Here is a 17,213-nt window from a genome sequence, read left to right as displayed (position 1 = left end):
ACATCGTAATTTATCTACATATATTTGGAATGTCTTAAAAATACAAGACAAGACAAACCACAACAGTACTGAATAATTGTTTCCTACGTTCAGTTTTCATTATCTCTCGTGTCCTCATCAGTTTCACTTATACTTATTCATAACAGCTCCACTCCAAAAAGCATCCGAACCACAAATAATGCAGAAAGGGAGACACAGCAAAAGAATTTTCGATAAGAGGACATAAACCGTGTGAATGAGAGATCAAGTCAGTATTTGGCAAAAAAGTGATTTGATTTGACTGCCACCACTGTCTAACATCCATGTCTCAGGTTTAAACTGGTTTGCTCTGGAACTTTGCACATTCAGGTTTTAAAAAGCAAACATTAAAAAACAGATTTCAGGTCTGCAACAGCACAAAAATCTATGGATGGCTTTTTTTTTTTTTTTTTTTGCAAGGACCTGACTTTAAAAAAAAAAAAAAAAGTCTTTTCTGTGTGTCTCCTTGATCCTAATTAAAACCAGAACCAATACAGCACAGTGGAGAGGGGTGAGAAAGACTTAATTCATTTTTCACTGCCAGTCTTTTCAAAGTACCAAGGACACGTGCCGTATCAGCTGTCCTCTCCCTTCCGCATGCTGCCTTTTTTAATGGCCTGTCTGAAACAAAAGAGTCCTTTTCAGATGTAAAGGCTTAGTAGGCAGGGTGGCCTTGATTTTACTGAGATTTACCATGTTTAAAAGGACCCTCCACTGTCATAGACCCTGTACAGAGGCAGCGAGGACTGAGTGAAGAGAGAAGGGGAGAGAGAGAGAGAGAGAGAGAGAGAGAGAGAGACAGCACATCCACGATTCTTTGCACTGCCTCCAGGCTCCTTTAAACAGGCTCTCACAATGAGTCTGAGGGGATGGAGTGGCGAGAAGCCTTGGGGTGCAAGTGTGCTGGGTACAAAGTCAACGACTGAAACATGCACTGCACGCGCACTCACACGCACACACACACACTCACACACGCATACACACACGCATACACACACACACACACACACACACACCAAGGTTATTCATTTGCCTGAGAATACAGCTTCCGCAAAATACGCAGAAACAAAGAAGAGAAAAAGGGAGCAGGGACTGAAACAGAAGAGAGAGAGAGAGAGAGAGAGAGAGAGAGAAGTAGAAGAAGAGAGAAAGAAAGAAAATCCATCTCAGTCTAAATGAAAGCTCTTCCAAGTTCTGCTTTTTAAAAAAATCTCAAAAAAAGCTTCAGTGAGCCTGGATAAAATGCTTCACATTATCCTGTGTTCAATGCTTCCTACTGCATGGCAATGGACTGACTAACTGACAGAAGCTCCAACAGAAGAATAATTGGAGGGCTGCATGCTTCAGAACAACAAAAAGAAAGAGAAAAGTTTCGATTTTTTTAAAATGACGCAAGGTAACAAAGTGTTCCCGGCAGTCATTATACTTCCCAAAATGATCGTCACAAATGAATTTACGTTCAAATACTAGAAAACTCAAACACAAAAAATGATGACTCCATTTTATGACAAAACTATACTGGAGAGACCCATATAGCCTGTTTATGACGACATGCAGCGACATGAAAACAGTTTCTGGGCCCTCTCAATGTTATCAAATCCAGACACATGAAAATACATATTCCTGACAGGAAAAAAAAAAAAACATCTTTCTCTGCACAGTTCCATCTCTTTCAACAACTCTGTTCTCTTTCACAAATGCTTTTCAAGGCCTTTAGATCCACAGGGATGAACCATCAGTCTTTAAACAGCGCACACTTTAGCACAACAGAGAGAGGTCATCTTTAAAAACCTATCCCTGCCATTTTTCAAGTGAAAAGGTCAAGTCTTTGTCCCTGGATAAAAAAGGAGCTAACTCCTTAAAAAAAAAAAAAAATACAAGCTTTGTCCATTATTTTCTCAGACGATTGCGCAGATTCTCTGCAAAATGTATGTGTGCTATCACAAACCCAGCCGATTCCAGTCCCACAGGTCTGAGGTGTTTCTCCTTCACCCTGCCAACAAATCGGAACTTGCCGGCATGTTTCCACGGAAACAGGCAGTCTCCAAGAGGTTGGGCCAACGTTATCGATCTGCCCCCCCCCCCCCCCCCCCCCCCGCCCCCCCTCCTCCTGCTCCAGAGGCTTCTCTGAGGTCAGGCGCTATAGCCCCCTCAGGTACGTCTGGTCCAGGTCTTAAGGGTTGAATGCCAACTGGGCATAGTATACCATTCCCGGTTTATTTAAGTGCATGGACACACTGCCTGCCACAGACTCTCAGTAGGTCTCATCAATACAAGGTCTCTACAAACATGGACTTCACAACTTAGCATCCATCATTGTTACCTTCCCGCTGAAACAACCCATGAGGTGCATCGATCAGTTCTGCCGCTATATAGTGGCCGGCTAGCCAGAGGGTATTTCTCTGCCTGGCTTGGTATTTCTCAGGTCAACACCTTCATCACCGTCGCCATCATCATAATCATCATGAGAGCCCAGCTCTGCCGTTAAAAATTCACACACAGATGAGATTCAGCAATATCAAGACACGCTGGCCAGTCTGATTTAAAGCCAATTCTCCCTGACTTTACCTAGGACAGAGTGCAACCTGAGGGAAACTGCCAGAAAGATTTCATGCCTCAGATGCAGAGGTTAGTGCAGACCAATTCTCCAACCCTAACCCTCCCCTCCCACCCCCTCCACAAACTTTCTCACCTTGCCACCTTGGTGCACCCTCCTCTACGGTAGACATTCCTTCTGGAACATGCTGACAGCGTGAAAATGGCAATCTTCCCTGCCAGCAGGCCCCTGTCTTAACCAGCCATCTAACTACACTAAAGACTCATTCTCCTCATTTAGGGAGGAGAGGCAGGGCAGTCAAACTGACAGGTCTTAACTATACCCTCTCTACCCTGAAGCCCCACCACAAGTCTCTGATACCAAACCACAGGCAATGCACAGCCAGGCCAAGCAAAAGGGTAGAAGTCAGAGTAAGCTCTGCACTTTGAACAAACTTTGCAATGAGTAGAGTTGTTTGAGCAGCATTGTTGGTGAAACAACTCTTTGACAGAAATGATTTCAAATGTAAGACTTTCTTTTTCTTTCTTTTTCTCTTACGCTCTCTTTCCCTCTTTGTCATAAATCATTTTATTAATTCACATCCAACTACATGTCTCTTGACTTGCTTCTATTGTAGCTGTACTTTTTGTTGTTGTTTTTTTTTCCAAGACTGTTTCACAACAAAAAAACCAGCAGGAAATAATCGACAAGCATCAGCTTATGGGCCTTTTGGAGTATGAGTGAGTCTGGCAGTATAGTTTTTGCTTTTGTATGGCAAATAACACATTTACCTGTACATCTGACCCCTTTCCACTCTAGCTCACATAGCCTTCCCCGTGCAATAAAATACCATTTAAAATGGCAAGCCACACTTGCAGAAGCAATAACATGGCCTCTCCACATAAATAAAAATAAAACAAGTAACAAGCAGTCTCATAAGAGCTACGGGGCCTCCGCTGGGTGAGAAATTGTGGAAGCAAATCTGCAATTACCACATTACAGAGCTGTGATACGAGGAAACATTGCCATCTCTCAGACAGTATATATTTATAAAGATTATTACAATCATTTGTGTGCAAGTGGAGAGAAAGAAAAAGAGAGAGAGAGAGAGAGAAGGGGGGGGGGTGGAGGAGAGGGAGGGGGGGTGGTAGGGTGGCGAGGGGTGAGTGACAATAATAATATAAGAAACGATGAACATTTGAAGAACAGAAGTGACAAGCCCTAATGGGCTGGGACAAGGACATGGCTTTTCAAATGTGTTTTTCAAAATGTCCCATTACAAAAATGAAACTGGCTTTGTATTTATAGTACTTGTGGGGGTGGGGGGTATAGGAGGCAGGAGGAAAATATACTCAATATCTTTTTTTGCCTGTTCAATCAGAGCAAGAAGGTTTTGTGGGAAATCTAATTAAGTGATATGCTGTCTTACAGAAAGAATGAACAGGAAAAAAAGCCATTTAAGGAACAGAATGTGAGAATAAACAGATTAGATCACAGATTATGATTATTTGCCTAAAACTATGGCTCATCTTCTGTGTTACAATATTTAAATGCTAATATGTGTTAGTCTGTGATCCATTTCCAAAGGAAAAAAAACTGCTTAAAGGAACAAAAGAGGTTCCAGTTATTCTCAGGCTGTATAATTTACAAATCCCTCACTCGAAAGCGTAGCCGATTTACATAGAGGAATCGTGAAGAGAATTTATAGCCTATCCAAATTACACCCTATTAGCTATATTGATGCAGAAAATAAAATTCCAACCCATAAAAATGACCTCACTGATGCAGTTGAGGAAAGGCAGAGGACAGATACATGGTAAAGAGATAAAGGGCAAATTGGGGGGAAAAAAAAAAACGGATAATAATTTTTGCTACTTACCGCAACTTTGCTCCCAGTTATCTGCATGCAGCGGTCAGCGTGGAGGAGTTAATGAGCGAAAAAGACACAAACAGCACAATCATTAGTTGGGCCAGAGTATTTCCTTTACCTCCCTGTTGGGGGTATCAGCATTAGCGTATCATACTTCATCACTTACACAACGATCTTCTGCACTACAGTCTACTTAACTGACAATTACACACATCTTAATAGGGTGGAGAGAGGAAACACAGAATGGAAAATAAAAAAAAAAAGAAAAGAAAAGAAAAAAAAAAAAAAAAAAAAAACAGACAATGTCTGCTGTGTTGACGGCTGCTTTGCACCTTGTGATGAGACCAAATTGATCTTTTTGTCTGACCTTTAGTGTGATTCAAATTCTTATCAAACCTCTGACTGCAGCTGTACACAGCTCACATCTGTGTATGGCAGGCTGTTTCCAGAAATTTTACAAAATGACACTAATGAGAAAATAGTCTAATTTTAGATTTTAGACAAATGTCACAAATTACAAGTTTATGATGGTGTTTTAATGGAAAACAAAGTATTTAATTAACTATCATCATTTTTTTTTATTCTTTCATCAATGGATAAAGAAAAAATGTTGGTCTGTTAATAATTAAAGTGGTACTCCATCTATGTATTTCATAAAATCAAGTCTGTGAAGATTCTTTAAAATCATGTCATTCTTTACTTGATCCAGTCGTGTTTGGATTGGATAGATTTCTACAGGATTAACCCTGGAGAAACATTTTTTTTTTTTCCAATGGCTGAGCAACAGCCAGAAAAAAGCTCTAAAAGGCTAAAAATCAATCACCTGTCACAGGAAGTTTCTTTCAAGTGTCAGATTTGCACTCTGGAACCCTAGGGTCCACACAGCCATCGTGGTTTTTGTATTTTAACCTTGTTTTCTGTCAATATTACAAGAGTCTGTTTGAATCTAAGAGCATGATTTTGTTCCTCTTTTTCAACATGGTAACAGAGTAAATTGTAGTTGACTCTGAGCAGGCTGCTACGCAGAGACAGAGGCAGTTGTGTGGTTAACTGAGAATGAATTCTAAGACTGGCATTACAATTCCTTAGTAAAACCTAGGAGGATATCAGCTGAAGGGGAAGACTTTTTAAATATTGCAAAACAAGTGACCACATAGTAGCCATGCCACTCAGCACTGAAGCTTCCATTGATTCCAATGAAGCTGCACATTCTGTTGGCTCTCATGTAAGATTCCATAATCTTCAGAATGACATAACAGTCCCCAGCTTCATCCCATTCTCCTAGAGCAGAAAAGCAGTTTCCGAACTTCGATATTTTTACGTAGATGCATTTATTAAGAACACAGACTGTTTCTCACTTCAGCCGGGTTTTACGGCTCTTACAAAGTCACATTTTCATGTGCTGCGACTTGTAAAGTGCTCCCAAACATAGATCTGACTTTCCACGTGCCTGAAAAATACTGAAAGTCGCACATTAAAGATTCCTTTCCAGTTTTTTGTTTTTTTTTTTGTGTTTCTGCGCAAGACTATGAGATGTATAGCTATCAGACATTTATCATCAGACATGTTATTTTCTAGAATATCTCTTGTTAATGTTTACACACTGTGTGCGTGTCTGAATGCAGTTAGTCTGGTGCTGCTGCAGCGTGATCAAAAGAACAGACATTGTCTAGAAAAGCAGCGTGGAGCTGTCAGGCAGATTCCTGAGGGGAAATCACTGTTGCTTGCATCAATTTACACAGATAGCGCAGATAAGTAACACTTCCTTCACACTATAGAGTGGCACGTATTCTATCAATTCTAGGAAAAGAAAAAAAAAATAAATAATTGCTCTGATGAAAAAAAATATTCAGTTGTATGATAGGAGTCTCTGGAAAAAAAAAAAAAAAAGATCTGTTCAAAGGAAACAGCAGTAAACAAACTTCAGAAGACATCTCATTTCACTCTGAGTATTTATATCTTCAAGTATTGCTTTCACCCTGACCATTACATCCATCACATTATAACGCAGTTCGCTTATTTATTTAATAATCTGTTTAATTTCGACAGGAGCGTCTCATGTTTCCTCCAGGTTCTGTCAATCATGATCATAAGTACAGGTGTGATAATTACGCTAAGACTTTCCTGTTAGGCTCCAGTCTTGACTACTCTATCAAACTGTGAGCTGAGCGATGAAGACCTTTGTTCTGTTCCCCTCAAGGACCTTCCTTGACATTTTCTCTCCTGTCCCATGAAACAATGACCATTTGAATTTTGCAGGGAAACAATCAGTGACGGTAAAGTTAGAAAATGAATGTCTCCATGCTGAGAGGTGGAGAAGTGATTGCATTAGCATGAGGAGCATGACTCTGGTACATTTAATGACACTCAAATACATTCATAAGAAAGAAAGAGAAGGAGAGGTAGAGAGAGATAGAAGGAGAGTTTCTTAGTTAATGGTCGAGGACATTTCTGTCCCCACCAATCGACAGTGTGAACAGCATTTATTCAAATGAATATGAAGGGTCAATACTTAAACATTCTTCTCTTGAAAAGACATTACAGTTTGTGTTTGGTAGTGGTGTTTGGGGAAGGGGCGGGGGGAGGGGGGGGGGGGTTGGGGGTGTAACGACTCCTGCAGTGAGAGTTCTTAATCTTGTTTGACGATAAACTCAAGAGGCTGACTCCAAGGGAAAAGGGTTGGGTGGGGAAGAGACATCTCCAGAGAAATCATGCGTAGAAAAAGAAACGAATTTATAATAATCAGCTTGCTACCCTATTAGTTGCCTCTGGAAAATTGCTGTGATACAGAAAAAAAAAAACCACTAACATATACTGATGGCATAATGGTGCCAAAAATGAATATAAATCTGAAAAATGGTGTTAGTGGGAGGGTGTGGATTTTAAACAATTACAGGACAGGCTAAAGATTGGACACGTCACCCTCATTTGTACAAAGTATTGTGCAGGACGTGTAACCGTACGGTAAAGCCGCTCAACTGTGCTTTCTTTATGTCCTGTCCAGTCCTCCTTTATTTACCTTTAGGACTTTCACACAGAAAGAGAAAACTCTTGGTCTGCCGCAGTCAGACCAGCTAGCAGAAGAGGCTGTCAAATTGGCAGAGTTTGTTGTCACTCTACTATTTGCAGGGTAAAGCTGTCTGGCTAAGCCCGGTCCACTGTAAGTACATCCCACACTGGGTTTTTGGCTGCAGATTAAGAGAGATGTCTGGACTCTGCTCCCTGATGCATTTAAACAGATTTGGCGTATTAACATAGGGAAGTGTAGGGGCCAGTGCAGCTTTCTGTTGTCATGTTTTTTTCTGGGGATTTTTTTTTAGTAGCCCTCTATCTCTAAAAAACTACACGTCTCTGCTTCTTCTTTCTTTTGGGTACAATACCGATTCAGTCGAGGAAGAGATGGATTAAAAAAAGAGGTGACTATGTGTGTGCGTGTGTGTGAGTGAGTGAGTGTTTTTGCATGAGGGAAAAAGAGTGAGAGCACACCAGTCCATTTTCCTGCAATGGAAAACAACCTTTGTAGCCGCTGAAGCATACAAAGGAAAACATAGAGAAAAAAGATTTTCGGAAGGAGAAGAGAGCTTCAGGATTTAGCTGTAGGTTAGCTCCTTAGGATACCTGATCTCTAGGACACCCGATCCACATGCATAAGAACCAAGCACCAACACATGATTTCAGAATGCAATCAGTATTTTTGGTCACACCATCCAGGGTTATATTCACCACATTCATGAAAAAATAAACCAATCAAAACTGGCAAAAATATTCGACAATTTAACGTTAGCCCCGACGTCTGAAATTTGACAAGATGTAAAGATGTAATAAATATTAAGCCCTAGTTGTTTTTAGGACCGCAAATAGAGTCTAGTTTCATTGGAATCTTCCAATGAAGAAACCATATTCATACTTCTAGTACAAGGCTCACGCTACATAATCGAAAGACATTCTATTAATTCTCTGAATTTGAAATACACTTAAATAAGATGAATTCATTTTGGCAGGAGGTTACATGAATTGTTTTTTTTTTATTTTGGGGTTTTTTTGGGTTTTTTTTAAGTGCAAGCAAGGATTACACACATGTCCACTGTTTAACAGGAAAGTGGTAAACATCACTTATCACCTAAAAACACGCCTGTGTCTGTAGGAACACAGAATACACGGTAGGCTTAGCTGTGACCCAAGCACTTCTCTGTCAATGTAATGTAGGAGTTCCACCTTCACACTCCCATACTACTGATAGCAGCTACTGGTGCTGCTGGGGGGGGGGGGGGGGGACTGGGTTACTCGGAGAGATACACATACGCTTAGAACACCCCATTCCCTCTCCCCACCTCCAAGACAGATCACGCTGTTCATTTGAATAATGTCTCACAATGCTAGCCAGTCGCTCTGAGAGTATAATGGAGCCTGGTGAAGAATTCAATCATCTCTGATTATCATCATTATTAATAATGTCGGTTAATTATCATAACAATGAGAAAGGTAATAAATGACAACGCTAAAGGGCAGCTCAGAAGATGGCAGATTCGGCAGGAGCGGCAGTAGAGATTTGCGGAGGGAGAGAAAGAGAGAGACGAACGAGTCTCTTCTTTGTGTTGTGATTACGTGACTCTAACCTCACAGGGACCTACTTCATAAGGAGGGGGAGCAGAAAGACTTGGCCCTAAAACCACGGATTTACCCTTCTGAGGCACTGGATCTCAAGCTTTTATTGGTTTATGGTGATGAAAGTGCCATGTTTCAGATTACCGTGCATGCAATGGTGATGCACACCAAATACTAATGAAAACTTGATCCCCGGCAGTAGAGAGCTGTTTTTGAGAGAGTGCAATACAACAAAAGCAGATGGATAAGCACCCGAGAGAGAGAAAAAAAGGTGAGGAAATCATAATAAAATAAATAAACAAACAAATAAATAAATAAATCAAAATAAGAGATGAAGAAGGCAGCAATCAAAGATGTGGGGGCTTTAGTGTGAGAGGCAGGAAGCAGATCAGGGTAAGCTTATTATTCAGAGGTGTGTTGTAGAAACAGTGTGTGTGTGTGTGTGTGTGTGTGTGTGTGTGTGTCTTTTCGACCCCTTCTTCCTCTCTCCACTCTCGTTTTCTGAGACTAACCCTACAGACGGAGGACACTCACTGATTTGGCTGTAGCTGAGATGTACTGGACCACCATTTCCCGTTTGGTGCTCAAGTCCTTCCCACGCAGAGGGGCCTTCTTCTCCTCGTTCAGATTCATATCTTCCTGTGGACACAAACAGAAAGAAAGACACACACACACATACGTACGCACGCACACGCACACACACACACACACAAACACACACACACACACACACACACAAGAGCACACACAGGGAAAAACAGAGACAGAGTGAGTGAGTAGGGCTTTCATGTAATGGGTAAAGCATAGGCAATAACACAAGAACAGAGAGTGAAAGGAAATGATACTAATAACCATCAAAGGAGACAAAAGCCATTGAAAATGTGAGGAGCATGATATTTACACACTGCACTACAGCAGGAGGCATATCAACACAGAACAGACCGTTACGTGACAGTCTCATCAACAACACAGAGACACACACACACACACACACACACACACACACACGCGCACACACTCACGCACGCGCGCACACACACACACACACACACACACACACACACACACACACACACACACACACACTCGTACACACAAACAATGTTTCTGTCCTATTCTACCATAATGTCTGTACATTTTATTCAGGCTGACAAGATGGCCTTTCATAACTAATATCCAATGCCTGAGGGCCTGTACTGAGACAGACAGAACTCTATAGGCCATGAACTGACATGATGATGAAGACTTGAGGTGTATGTTTATCAGTGACACACAGAGAGAAAAACGACTCTTCCGAATTCAACAAAGAACTCCTCAGGCTTTGGTTTCAGGACTCCTGTTGTGGAGTCCTGCTGCCCTCTAGTGAAAAAGAGAAGAACGTAACACAGCTCTGCCTAAGTAATACTTACAATGTTCATTGACTGGTGAACTGCTCAGGGTGCATCAATTTATAATAAATTTCACCTGGATTCTTCAGACAAGGAGACTGATAATGTGTTGCACCAAGTGAGATGTTGTTGAGTCATAGGCCATTCATCTCATTTTCTATTATTTATATTATTTACCTGGTCCACATTGAATGACACTGCAAAGCTTCATTGAGAGAATCGTGGAGAAGCTGTATGCACTAAGAAATGTTAAACTGAAGGACAAAAACAGTCTGAGTTTCACATTGTAACAAATAGCCTACTTCCAAAACTTTTCAACTGAGCGCTCTTCCCCCCCCCTCATCTCTTTCTCTCTCTCTCTCTCTCTCTCTCTCTCTCTCTCTCTCTCTCTCTCTCTCTCTCTCTCACCCATCCACTCTTTGTTTCCAAACAGACCAAATGACTTTTTAATTAATCTCTGAACTCTGCTAATTTGCTTCTTTAATTGGGGTTCAATAAATGTGCAGAAACCAGACAGCATGAGTTAAAGGGGCATTGTCAGATACCAGCCAAGGCAGCAGGGCTTTCAGGCAAGTCATCCAGGCTAACTCGAGGGGGGAAAGCTCTTCATGTTCACTCTACCATCATTTACAAGTTTTTTTTGTAATGATGTCTTCATGAACATTTGAAATGAGGTGGTGGATATCATAGTGAATTTTAAATTGTGCCTCATTGCATCAGGGCATATGATTTTCTCTCTCTCTCTCTCTCTCTCTCTCTCTCTCTCTCTCTCTCTCTCTCTCTCTCTTTCTGTTTGGCTGTAAAAAAAGAAGGGCTGGAGAGAGGTGTATGTGGCTGTTGGATTGGTGTCGTTTGGGTTATTTTGTTCATCTCACTGAGTCTCATTTCTGTGAGACTGAATCATAATCACCACTATCTGACGTTTCTCCGCCTCCTGACTGCACCTCACCCTGAGAACGTGTGTCACTACGAGAGTAGCGCACAGACATGAGGATTATGCATATGAAATAGCAGTCAGTGATACAAAAAAACCCCTAAAGAAGTGGATATTTTCTTGGCCATCCCAAAAAAGAACACATCACAGTTACGGCTTGTATCTCCCTGCTGTTCTCCTTATTGGTTTACGTTGTTTTCGAGCTCATTAGAAAATGTATTAGCCAGAAAGAAATGTCCCGTAACTGATTACACATACACACACAGACACACAAAAACACAAACACAGACACACACACACACACACACACACACACACAAACACACACATGGAGTGCACCTGGGGCCAGATTAACAGCCACCACGCATTTTACATGCTGAGAAAAGAAAAGGTGAGATGTCCAGATTTGTATGTGGGTGAGAAAGAGGAGGAGAGTGTCTGGTCCCTCTTTCTTCTTAGATGTCTTGAAATTCTTAGCAGTTGTATATTCAGTTGTGTCTGAGAAGTCCCAACACTTCTTGGGAATATGATTCATTTTTGTAGCCTATTGCATTGATGTATTTTTGAAATACGAAATTACTAATTCATTTGAGTGCATCCTCTGGGATAAGAGTGCAACAGCATTCAGCTTTGTAGAAAATACACCCTGATTGCATACGTTTCTACTATGTACATAAAATCATTAAAAATAACATACATTTTTAATAGAAAGTGGAAGCGAGCAGTCTCCACCCTGCTAATCTTACGCTTCCCGCACTCTAACACACAGACTGGATCTACGCTGAATGGTTAGTATCTGTCCATAATCTGAGTGCTGATGTAATTTCCAGGAGTTAGCGTGTCATATCCTGCATCTTACTCTCTCAGCGTGATCCTCGCATTAAGAATCTGCTCGGGGTATCCGTGGCTCCGAACGTCTGGCATTGCGAACATGAGGACCATACTGCTTTCTTTTGGTGTCATTGGGGGATTACAGCGGGGCATGTTCATCAAAGCTGAAGCCAGCTGCGCACACACATGCACCGATCACCAGGGACACCATAAGAAACACTCTTCTAACCACTACAAAGTCATAAATGCACTCCATTAGCACCAAGACGCTGCAATGCAGACGCAGGCGCGCTTGCACAAACACAAACACGCTCGCTCACACGCGCACGTGCGCTCACACATACACACGCGCGCCCTCACACACACATACACACACACACACAGCCGATAAAGAGACTTTCCTTGGCAGGATGAAAGTATGTGTGTATGTACATACAAGTCTGTGTGTCTATGCACATATACCCCGTCCCTCAAACGTGAATGCAACTGATTTGACATGGGGGTTTTTTTGTCGTTTTTTTTTTTTTTTTTCAGAATTAAGAGTACGGCGTTATTTTCCCTTCCCTCCTCAGAGCACAGCAGGAGTGCTCTAAAACACAGATTTTTCATATACTTCAAAACTCATGGTCAGAGACTTCAGAGATGTTCTTCATACCATGGTCAACAATCAATACATGTATGCAGCTGAACAGAGAAACAAATGATATGTTAGTTTTACAGGCAAGCATACTACAGCTCCTTATGCAAGGAGACACAGACTGCTCAAACAATTCGTTCAGTAGTCTAATTAGCTCTGTACATATAAAGAAACACAAAGCAGAGGGGAGCTCTTGTAATCTCACTCATACTGACAACACTGGAGAGTGTTGGCTCTTCAGCTTTCCTTATTTCATCACTGTTATTACGCTTTCAATAAAAAGCCATTTACGCATGGCACACAGCGAGCCTGGGAATCTGCTTCCCTCTCCTCGTCTGTCGGAGCAGCAAATTGAGGCGCAGGTTTAATGTCACGCTGTTTTGAGCACAAACATCGAGACTGTGAGAAGAGGTGAGTGACAGCTAGAGACTAACACAAAGAAAAAAAAAAAAAACATGGAAAGTCAGGGATCTGAGTTTTGCAGGCAAGCGCGAAAAAGCCAGAAACTAATAATAGTCTATGCTGTCAGTGAAAAAAAAAAAAAAAGGGGGGGGGGGGGGGGTTGGGGGTTTGTCAGGAATTAAAAAACAAGCTTTCTTTGACACAACTTGAACTTAAGAGTTCAAGATAGTCAGTTTGCGAACTAAAATAGTTTCAAGCAAACACACAACAGCTTGGCCTTTCCCCTTAGACAGTCAGATAACAAAGGGTATTTTCAAATGCGACACTCTTTCAAACTGCCATTAATGCGACTGGTCAAAACTGAGGTCACAAGGGGGTGCTAGTCCTCTTCTGTCAGTGAATTTAGCGTTCATCCTCTTCATCTTCCACACAATTCTGAGTCAAATCAGGACTTCATTTAGCTGTCTGCTCACTCCAAAGTAGGGCCTATTCATTTAGTTTCGTTTTTCACACGGTTAACAAAAACAGCATTGTTGGACTGGAGCACACCATTTGCTGGTTTCTATTGATGTTTGCTCAAACATTTGTCAGTTGGACATGTTCAGCCTGGTGGTTTGCCTAAGCGTATCCAGGCGGTATGCAAGTCGACAGCTTTTCTTGTCAACAGAATTAAAATGGTATCCAGTAACTGGATGCATTTACAAGTCGGGCCATCCATCTGCATTTTGGTCGTATTTCGGTAGAACATCTGAGCGACTTGAGGCATCTCTGTCAAAGTACACTTTCAGCAAAGTCTTCTTAAATGAGTGGGCCTGGAGTTGCGATGCAGCCCAAAGAGTTCATTCTGGGAGTCAGGGGATGTAGCGAGCGAGAGCCGGGGAAGACATGAGAAGCGGAGGACCTCAAAGCTAGTGTAAAGAAAAGCTGTCAATGTCGGTATTGTTTACTGATCCACAGGCAACAAACCCACCCCAGGCCCAGAAAGACCAGCTAAACAACTCACAGGAAGCAAAAACAAACAAATCTCACACGTCAGAAGAGTCAAGTAAGAAAACTTTGACCCACAAAAAATAGTCAGACAAAACAAACATTTCTGCTGACAAGGAAATAAACCCTCCTATTGTTTTTCAGATGGATTTTGCTATTTGTTATGAAAGAATTCCACACAACAGTGGACGGTTCAATTGCGGCTGATGTTTACTGTAGTTATCGCCTAAGGGGTTGAAGTTAAAGAGGGTCCATGGTCTGCCTGTGTTTTGTGTTTGTGTTTGGGAGTGTTTATTTGTGCAACGTTTCCTGTACCATTGTACTGGAGAGTTGGCCTGTCCTTACAAACTCTAAATAAAAGGGGAGTTTTTTTTTTTTTTCTTCTTTTAACTGATTTAGCCTGAGGCTGGTCGTCAGTATTCTCCTGCACAACCGCTGTTGACTAATAAGTCATCTGATCACAAATATAGCACAGAAAGTGACAAAAGTTACAAACTGATTAATTTCAATTATAGAACACTGTGAGAGAGTGTGTGTGTGTGTGTGTGTGTGTGTGTGTGTGTGTGTGTGTGTGTGTGCCTGTGCCTGTGCTTATGAGGAGAGAGAACACTTGCGTCCTGAACACACAACAAAAATTTTGAAGACACATATGAACAGAGAGAGAAAAAAAAACTGTGTGTCTATATATGGAACGCTCTCTATTCTTAAAGCCTGCATTTCGAAAGATGCTTTTTTTTTTAAAGAGAGAGGTCAGAGACCTACATTCCAGGAAGCACTGCGCATTATTTACAGCGACATGACTTTTCCCAGACTGGTAATTATCATCACATTCAAACTTGTCTTAAGTTGTAATTCTGATGCACTTACCTGTTACATTTCATTGTTACTGTCCATTAAGACTGTGACATATGTCGCAGGTTTGAACGCTAAAATCACTTTAAATAAAAACAACAGCAGTCTCCTCACACTCTGCTTGGCCGGAAAGTGAGACTCACCATCATTTTCTCAAACAGGTCAATGATCTCCTTCTCAGAGAGGTTCATGGAACGCTCGTCGAACAGAGGCTGGGGCACGGGCAGCTCCGACTGGGTGGACTGCGGGTCGGTCGGGTGCTGGATAAGAGGCTTCTCCTTCTTCATCCCTTGCTTTCGGAAACTGGTGATCCTGTCACGCTATAGAAGTAGTAAGGAGTGTTAGGCAACAGTGGAGGAGATAAGTGAACGGTGTACAGTATAATGACTCATTAATATTTAGAAATCATAGGTTTACAGCGTCGTATTGACTGGAATGCATTTATTACAGAATTAACTACGTGATGCTACCTTTTAGAGTTACTCTAATAAGACACAGTCCGAAATGATTAACCATATTAAACACAAAGAAAATGATGGCTGTGTTTCAATTAATCCTCTTTCAGAGGCGTAAAAGACTGAAAGCCCGCAGCAACATCTTACTGTGGTTGAGGGTGAATTTCCTGATGTTTTCACTTACCTTCACTCCCATAATTGCCCTTTTTAACATGTGCATTCCATGTTGACATGCTTTACAAGAAATGCACAGATGTAGTACTAACTCGGTTTTGACTTTGTATTATTGCAGCCATGATCACAGAGTCTAAACAACACTGCAGTGTCAGCTGTATGCGGAAAAGCAACATACAGCTCACAGTCAATTATCTAACTAACATGACAGAGAGGACCGCAAGAGATTCCTGTCTGTGTTCCTCGGAGTTACTGGGTCAGAGAGATGAGTAGACCATGCAAACAGCCTGTTAGTTTTTCATTGGTAATATGAGTTTGTGAGGTTGGAAGTCATGCTAATGGAGTGGATGAAACAAAACAAACTGAATCAATTATGGCATACACACTGCTCTCAGAGCTGTGGCAGGTACGTATATCTCCAGCTCTGTTTGCTACGAAAAGAGATATTTGTGGAGAGACCAAAGCGAAACAAGTAATTAAGATAAAATGGTACAATGCGAGTGTGTGTATTAGCCGCATTTTTCTCTGATTTGTATTTGAGAAAACATTAGTTTGACCTATAACAGTGATCTTTGGACTGCCTGGTTGTGGAGTTTAACAGCTACATTTACACTCACATTTTCTGTAGGTCTGCCAACAAATATTTCTTTTTAACTCATGCAGTCATGACACAGATGAGAAGTTAAGAAAGCAAAAACAAAAATATAAACAAAAGAAAATTACACGCCAAATAAAGAAAAAAAAAAAAAAAAACGGGACACCTTACCATATCATCTGCCAATGTTTTAATGTGTATGTTCTGTTGAAAGGAATGGAAGGGACACAGTACACAAATAAGAACCAACGAAAACAGTGCAGTAGTGTGTATGTGTTCAGCAGGGACTGAGAAACATACACAGACTCAAAGGATAAAAAAAAAAAAAGGAAGCAGAAGAAAACAGATGTAACAGAAACCCACATGAATCCAAAATACATACACACAGTCAGTTACGATAGCCAAGCAGTACCCCCTTGTTTTGATTTGTTTTGTTTTTCTTTCTTCTTTCTTTAATGGCCTACTAGCTGGCAAGTGTCATTACAAGCATGTGTCAGCTTATAAAGAAGGCAGCATTGCTTTTGCAGCTTCGTACCTGCAGATGTTCATGTCACACCTCTAGAGGTTTTATGGCATCCTATACGTGGCTCACAAACTTCAATCCAGGGACGACGACTTCAAACGCGTCATTAAATGCTTGGCTGTCAGTAAAATGTTTTGATGTGCGACTGTGATGTAACCTGATATGAAGTCATGTTGACCTCCTACAGACTGTCTTTTTTTTTTTTTTTATATGATGAGAGCAAACTTCCTTCAGCTCAGCCCTGCAGGACGTTTCAAAGGATCCAAAAACATCATGCAAAAATAATTCTTTTCTCATATGAATCAATCACACCGCTTTACTGAGCAGGGAGGCAGCTGGGCGCTGAGGCAGCTAATGACAATCTCTGAAGAGCAATCCGAACCTATACGTAAATTTGAGACTGTTT

The 17,213-nt window shown here is 41.3% G+C and overlaps 1 protein-coding gene across 1 annotated transcript in view; it reads right to left on the bottom strand.

The window, feature by feature from the left end:
* Positions 1-16,979, bottom strand: part of diaph2 (diaphanous-related formin 2) — a 333,165-nt gene extending 316,186 nt beyond the window's left edge. The window contains exons 1-5 of the mRNA XM_030765467.1: positions 16,965-16,979; positions 16,456-16,488; positions 15,204-15,380; positions 9,564-9,668; positions 4,434-4,454 (exon numbers count right to left, since the gene is read on the bottom strand). Coding sequence (XP_030621327.1) covers positions 4,434-4,454; positions 9,564-9,668; positions 15,204-15,380; positions 16,456-16,488; positions 16,965-16,979 — 351 coding nt within the window. The remainder of the gene's footprint in view (positions 1-4,433; positions 4,455-9,563; positions 9,669-15,203; positions 15,381-16,455; positions 16,489-16,964) is intronic.
* Between the last annotated feature and the right edge of the window lie 234 nt (positions 16,980-17,213).

This window comes from Chanos chanos, chromosome 2 (genome assembly GCF_902362185.1).
Source record: "Chanos chanos chromosome 2, fChaCha1.1, whole genome shotgun sequence".
Lineage (NCBI taxonomy): Eukaryota > Metazoa > Chordata > Actinopteri > Gonorynchiformes > Chanidae > Chanos > Chanos chanos.
Note: the sequence above shows the minus strand (reverse complement) of the source record. Positions and strands in the feature narration are given on the sequence as shown.